The sequence below is a fragment of the Palaemon carinicauda genome, chromosome 17, assembly GCF_036898095.1.
Source record: "Palaemon carinicauda isolate YSFRI2023 chromosome 17, ASM3689809v2, whole genome shotgun sequence".
NCBI classification, from domain to species: domain Eukaryota; kingdom Metazoa; phylum Arthropoda; class Malacostraca; order Decapoda; family Palaemonidae; genus Palaemon; species Palaemon carinicauda.
The window spans coordinates 20511902-20519244 of NC_090741.1; the positions used below are offsets into that span (position 1 = coordinate 20511902).

Below are 7343 nucleotides of genomic sequence, written 5' to 3' on the forward strand. Positions count from 1 at the left end.
TTTCGCCTGGGGCTCTGATCTTGACGTCGGTAAGAGAATCCAGATTTTAATGTATCAAAAATACATGGCTTATTTTGATATATATATATATATATATATATATATATATATATATATATATTTTTTTTTTTTATTATTATTATTATCATCATCATCATCATCATCATCCTCATCTAAGCTACAACCCTAGTTGGAAAAGCAAGATGCTGTAAGCACAAGGGCTCCAACAGGGAAAAATAGCCCTGTGAGGAAAAAAAATAAGCAAATAAATAAACCATATAAGAAGTAACTAAAATTGAAATAGGCTATTTTAAAACATCAAAACAGACATCTGATCCATAAACTATATATATATATATATATATATATATATATATATATATATATATATATATATATATATATATATATATATATCTATATCTATATCTATATCTATATATATATATATATATATATATATATATATATATATATAGATATATATATATATATATATATATATATATATATATATATAGATATAGATAGAATGATATGTGTGTGTGTATGTGTGTGTTTGTGTTTGTAATTATGGATATTTAGAAGTGTGTATGTTGTAGTATGATTTTATAATACTCTAACGATGTATACATGAAGAAAAATATAATGAATGATTACATTCTGTCCATTTCTCCTATGTTACTCATGTACCCATGATTTAAAGATGATTAAAATACTCTGATACTTATCCAGAGAATTATGTATTATCGGAGAAGCAAGCAAATAGTGGAGAGAGAGAGAGAGAGAGAGAGAGAGAGAGAGAGAGAGAGAGAGAGAGAGAGAGAGAGAGAGAGAAATTATAATTCTAACCTTTAGACGTTACTAGCTTCGAATCCTCCTTCACTATTAGATAATTTTCCCAGTTATGCTCTTTATTGTCACTTGGAAAAAAAATCTTGTTTTATTCCATGATTGATTATGAAAAAGCGTGGTATACAGTATATGAGTGACTTACTCCAATATTGTTAGTTAACTTAAATATTTTATTTTATTTATATTTTTGGTATCATTCCTAATGTATAGTTTATTCGTGTTTCTTTTTTCTAATTGCTTGTCATGTTGCAGCCCTTGGTCTCATAGCATCCTAATTTTCCAGTTAGCTTTAAAGCTTGGCTAACAGCAACAACAACAACAACAACAACAATGATGATTATGATGATAATAATAATAATAATAATAATAATAATAATAAAAATAATAATTCGTATAATTTACTTATCTCTTGTTTACTTCTAAAACTGTACTATGATTCCCATTTTCCTGAGCTGTGGGTTACATGGAAATCCCTCTTGAAGGTGATTCGTTTGTAAGTGAAAAAAATAACCTCATCATTCATAGTCGCCTTTAGTTTTTCGTCTTCTGCAGAGTTAGAATCTTTTAGTTTCATTTCAATGCAATTTCCAGATACTCTTTTCCATTCAATGATCTACCCGTCAAAATTATTACTACCGTAAGATCTAGCCTTAAATAAACCCAGAAAAATGGCTTATAGCACTAGACCAAAAGCAAAATATGGGAACAAAAGTGATGTAAACGAAAACGTTTATAGTGATGCGGAATCTAATGTGAATAACACAGAAGAAGAGGAAGATGGTGACTGTGGCAAGTGCAGCAAGCCAGTGAAGGACAACCAGCAAGGTCTACAATGTGAACTGTGCAGAAAATGGTACTATTGCGGATGTGGTAAAATCAGTAAGGACGAGTACAAATCTATCTGTGAGATGAAAGGAAAGGTGATGTGGTTCTGTATTTCTTGTAAGGGAAAATACAGAAATGTCAATAAGACAAATGAAAAGCTGAGGAGAGAAAACGAAGTACTGAAAGAAATTGTGGATAAACTAACAGATAGGCTTGAAAGGATAGAAGAAAAACTTGATAGACAAACAAATTTTGATGCTGTACAACTAGAAGAGAAGATTGAAGAGCATATAAATGAACACTTTGAAAGGGAGAAAAAGAAAACAAATGTGATAATATTTGGGGTCGAGGAGTTTGTAAGCGAGGACGGATATGAAAGAAAGAGACATGATAACAAGTATTGCGAAGACCTTTTTGAAGTGTTAGAGTTACCAGAAGAACGGAGAAAAATAGATATGGCGTATAGGCTAGGGAGATACAGTCAAAGAGAAGAAAGGGATGAAGGTAGTACCAATAATAGAGAGAGGGCAAACAGACCCATGCCTAGACCCTTATTCATTAAAATGGAAATTAAGAAAATGAAAAGTGAAATCATTAAGAATGCAAGAAAACTGAAGGACGTGCAGGATAATAAGTTTAAAAATATATCAATTGTCCCAGACAAAACTTTTAAAGAAAGGGAAGAATACAAAAACCTAGGAGCTAAATTGAATGAAAAATTGAGCAGAGGAGAAACAGGATGGTACCTAAGAAGTGGAAAGCTATGTAATAAGTTTCAAAACTAAAGTGCCAAAATATATAGAATTAGGAAGCAACCAGGATCTGGTGCCAAATGTAGAAAAATATAGAAACTTAAGACATAAAACTGATAAATATACAAGGACTATCACAAGTAAAAGCTAGTGAAGTGGAAGATTTTTTAGATGAATGCACAATTTTTTTGTATCACTGAAACAAAACAAAGTTGCCAGAACAAGAAATTAAGAGAAAACACAGGCTGCACAATATCAGTAAAGGATAAAGGAGATAAGAGAGGAGGAGGAATTATGATACTGTATAAGAAAGAGCAAATACATGTGGAGAAACAAATGATTAAATATAACGACATACTACATGTTTCATGTAAAATATTTGAAATAAACTTTCAGTTAATTGTGACATATTTTGATACTACAGATTACAACAGAGATGTTAGAATAAAGTTGGATATTATGGGTATTCTAGAAAATTTACCAGATTCACCAATAATACTTTTAGGGGATTTCAACGGACATCTAGAATTTATAGGACAACAAAGTTTGGACAGAACGGGAAGCATAGTCCTCGATATTGCTGAAAAACACAATATGGTAATACTGAACGGTGACCCCCTGTGTGAGGGCGAGGTTACATGGAGTAGGGGTGACCAAAAAAGCTCTATTGGCTTCATCTTATGCAATCAATTAATGTACAAAACATTCCGAAAGATGTTGATTGATGAAAACAAAATAAAATTTGATCTGTCAGACCACCACTTATTAGAAGCCCTATTTAAGGTGAAATATCAGGCAAACCCCAGAAGAAACGAGAGAGTTAATTACTTATAAGAAGCTTAATGAAGAGACAAAGAAAAAATTCCTAGAAAGATATGAAAAAGAAATCGGTGAAATAGATGAATGTCAGCTAGAACTATTTAAACAAAAAGCAAAACAAATCTCAGTAGAAGAAATGGAAACAAAATTTTGGAGGAGATTCATAGATATTGATAAAATTGAACCTTTATGGTTTACAAATAGCATAAAAAAAGAAATTAGTAAAAGACGAAGTTATAATAAGAAGAAATAGGGAGCAGCAGATGATCATGAGAGAGAAATATTTGAAAGAAAATATCAACAACAAAAACAAAAAGTCTAAAATCTAGTGAATGATGCAGTAACTCAGTATGGGACAAAACTAACAAATGAAATAAAACACGCTCAGAACAAAGGCAAAAGCTTATATATGTATATAACGAAGCTTAGAGGAGAAAAAATAAAAAATAATCCCAAAATTGAAATATATGATAGTCAAGGTGCTAGAATTGAAGAAAAAACTTAAAGACAGAGTTAAAACAATACTGGAAGGACATCTATCAGAAACATGAAAACTCAATTACTCAAGTATGGAACCCAGAGAGGAGGAGGATATATGAGGAAGAAATGAGGAATACAGACTCTCAAGATTTAAGAATTGAATTAGGACCTGACAACATGAGTATGATACCAAAAATCATAAGAGAACACGCTGACGCTGTAGCAACAGTGATACCCGGAAATATTACATCAATGAAGAAAGTGGAAATAGCCGTAATAGACATAAAACAGCAAATACAAAAGCTCAAAGATGGAAAAGCTCCTGGGCCTGATGGAATTAAGCCAGAAATATTCAAGACAATGAAAGATAGCGAAATATGCATAAATGAACTGAAGAAGGCATATAAGTATATTCTGGAAAGTGGGGAGGAAAATCCAAACTGGGACATATCTAAAACTATTCTAATTCCAAAGGTAGTAAAGCATACAGTTAAGGACTTTAGACCTATTGCACTAACAAACATTTCATACAAGATCTTTATGGGCACTATAAGAGACAAAATAGACGAACACCTTAACGAGAATGGCCTAACAAATGTACATCAAGCAGGAATCACTAAGAAAAGAAGAATAACATAATGTTTACCTATTAAAATATTGTATTGAAAGCAGCTTTAAAAGAAAACAGACGCTCTTTGTAATATCAATTGATTTCCAAAAAGCCTTTGATTCCATCAATAGAGGAAAATTGATGGAAACGTTAATGAAATTCAAAATTGATTGCAACATCATTGAAATAATAGCAAGTTTATACTCTCACGACCGCACAGAACTTTAACTCAACAACAATAAACAAACCGAGATAGAAATAACCTCAGGAATTAGACAAGGATGTAATGGTTCAACAATACTGTTCCTGCTTGTCACGTACATAATAATAGAAAAGCTCCAGTCAGAGAATCTTGGCTATAGAGATGAATTTTTCAGGATAGCAGCACTATTCTTTGCTGATGACGGACTCATGCTTGCACAAAGCCTTGAAGAAGCAGTGAGAACAATAAACATACTGACAGCAGCCTCATGTGGACTGTCAATAAATAAACAAAAGAGCAGCATAATGATATATAACAGAAAAGAAGAATACCCAGAAGATATTGAAAATGTCCAGATAGTAGAAAGTATAGAATATTTAGGAATAAAAATAAATAACAAGAAAGAATGCTTCAAAGATTTCAGAAATGACTGCATACTAAAAGCCAGACACTATGCCAATATGATATACTCAACAGTTGCCAACGCCTGTAATAAAATCTTAATATGAAAAACTTTCTGGAAATCAATTGCAATGCCATCTTTTCTTCACGCAGCAGAAATTCTAGAATACACAGAGGAGGAATTAAAAACTTTCCAAAAGATTGGCAATCGAGTGTACAGAGCCATTCTAGAGCTACCAACATACACTGCTAGCAGCACACTGAGGTCGGAGATCGGTGCTTCCTCAGCCAAGGCAAGAGACATCAAACACAAAATCCTTTTGGTGAAGCATCCTCTAGACAGGCAAAGTAATGAGCTGCTAAGAGAGATACTCCTACACCAGTTCGACCAAGAGACGAAATTTACTAAAAAAATAAAGAAATACATGCAAATACTAGACGTAAATCTGTCAGAAATAGAAAATTCATCTATTGCAAAATTGAAAGAGAAAGAAAGAAATGTAGACACCAAAATGTGGAAGTCGGAAATGGAAGAGAAAGAAACACTAAGAATATATAAGCATTATAAGAAAGAAATAGAAGAGGTTAACTGGTTTAATAACACGTTAAAAACTAAGCTGTTGATAAAGGCAAGGGCAGACACTTTAGATCTAAATTGCAGAGGCAGATACAAAAATAAAGATACAAAATGTATGTGTGGCCATGAAGAAGAAACATAGGAACACTTTATGTTACACTGCGAGATGTACAAGGAAACAAGAAATAACTGCACACTATTACATCAACCATATATTGAAAATGAACGTGAAAAAATAGCGGACATTCTTTGTTTCAAGAATTGTGATAGAATAGAAATAGAAAGCAGAAAACATCTTATTCAAGAACTGTGGAAAATAAGAAAAAATAATAAAATAAGACATCAAGTGACAAACGACAATACCATATAAAGAAAAGAATAGAGGAGCCGTTGCAAAAGCTTATCCCCAAAATACAAGTACAAGGACAATACCACCTATGACTTTACAAGTTGATTTCCTATTTGGTGAATTGAAAAAGATACGGCAATTCCTGTTAATGCACTGCCGCTACCCAGCCCCACTCCGCATAAAAAGGCATAATAGTCTGTATTAGAAAGAATTAGAATTTTTCTGAATTATATGAAGCGAAGCTTCAATTTCCAATACTACCACACAATAAGAATATAAGCTATGAGGAACAAAAAAATATGTAATAAAATTCAACTGGAGTTCAACTGCTCGTATAGTAAACTAATGTTAAGAAGGAACTTGATCTTCGGAGACGTATGTAAAAAGTACTGAAGAAAAGATAGCCTTATTTTGCTGTTTTTACGTTTTTGATGCAGTTATTGAGTTAAAATGTAAAAATGAATGTCCTCTCTCACTGTACATTCTTCTTCACATTTTTCTTCATTAATTGTAATTTCTTCCCTTTAGGTTCAACTATCAAAACTTTTTTTCCAGTTCTTGGTTTGTAAAAATTTATTTTTACTTAGGAAATGTTGAAAGCTTTTCTTTATTTCTCTCTCTTCGAATGTACTTCGGTTATGCTTCACAGTATACGTAACAAGTGAAATATGTTCTGTTGTATTCACCAAGAATAGCATACTGATCCAGGCTGTCTTATAAAGTACCGATGTCTCAGATGCAAGGACCGCGTTTTTCTAAGAACCTACTGCCTGGCTCTATCCCCGCCTGGTGGTAAATGAGCATTAGGTCTGGCTCATCGTCACTTAGATAAGTGCAATTTTTTAAGCATGTTACTGTAGATTGTGTAAACGATTATTTAAAATTCCAACCACAGTTACGCTGTATGAATCATGTCCTTTTCATGTAATTCATAATCTCTTTCTTTCTCAGTGGTCTTTGGAATAATCATATCGGATCTCTCTCTCTCTCTCTCTCTCTCTCTCTCTCTCTGTGTGTGTGTGTGTGTGTGTGTGTGCGTACTATGATGTTTTCTAAGCAAAAATAAATGCCCAATGGGTTTATTACGTCTCATAAGAGATATCGCCATGTACAAATATTGTCGCCTTTCAGTGACTTCATCACAGAGTGGTATTTCACATGGCCGATGCATTGTACTCAGCAGATGTAAGACTATCACTCGACTCTCATATATATACACCAGCGCATTAGATACGACCATGTCATAGAAAACTGTTATAAAAGAACATACTATTTCGTCAATAGTGACTATGCGAGGTAGGTAAGGTGGAGATATCTGAATTATTTGGAAGCGAGTCTTCAACATTCAGCAAGTAACGGTGAAGCCGTAATTAAAATTTTCTTAGTTTTCTGATTCTGAAGAAACTACTTGATAGCAGAATCGAATCCCTTATGCTAATTATGAGAAAGATGTGAAGGTAATTTGCATGTCA

General features: G+C 32.8%; 1 protein-coding gene across 1 annotated transcript; it reads left to right on the plus strand.

The window, feature by feature from the left end:
• Positions 1 to 1523: 1523 nt before the first annotated feature.
• Positions 1524 to 5664, plus strand: LOC137656239 (uncharacterized). The gene is made up of 4 exons (XM_068390410.1): positions 1524 to 2184; positions 2857 to 3075; positions 3832 to 4152; positions 5099 to 5664. Exons 1-4 carry the CDS (start codon positions 1524 to 1526, stop codon positions 5662 to 5664), a joined length of 1767 nt encoding a protein of 588 aa, XP_068246511.1.
• The last annotated feature ends 1679 nt before the right edge of the window (positions 5665 to 7343 follow it).

Bases quoted from the DNA above. Each gene is read 5' to 3' on its own strand.
- LOC137656239 (XM_068390410.1), top strand. From the start codon at position 1,524: ATGGCTTATAGCACTAGACCAAAAGCAAAATATGGGAACAAAAGTGAT. The intron at 2,185-2,856 runs GTAGTACCAATA...TTGATACTACAG, and splicing joins AAGAGAAGAAAGGGATGAAG to ATTACAACAGAGATGTTAGA. The intron at 4,153-5,098 runs GTGGGGAGGAAA...TTCTTCACGCAG, and splicing joins ATATAAGTATATTCTGGAAA to CAGAAATTCTAGAATACACA.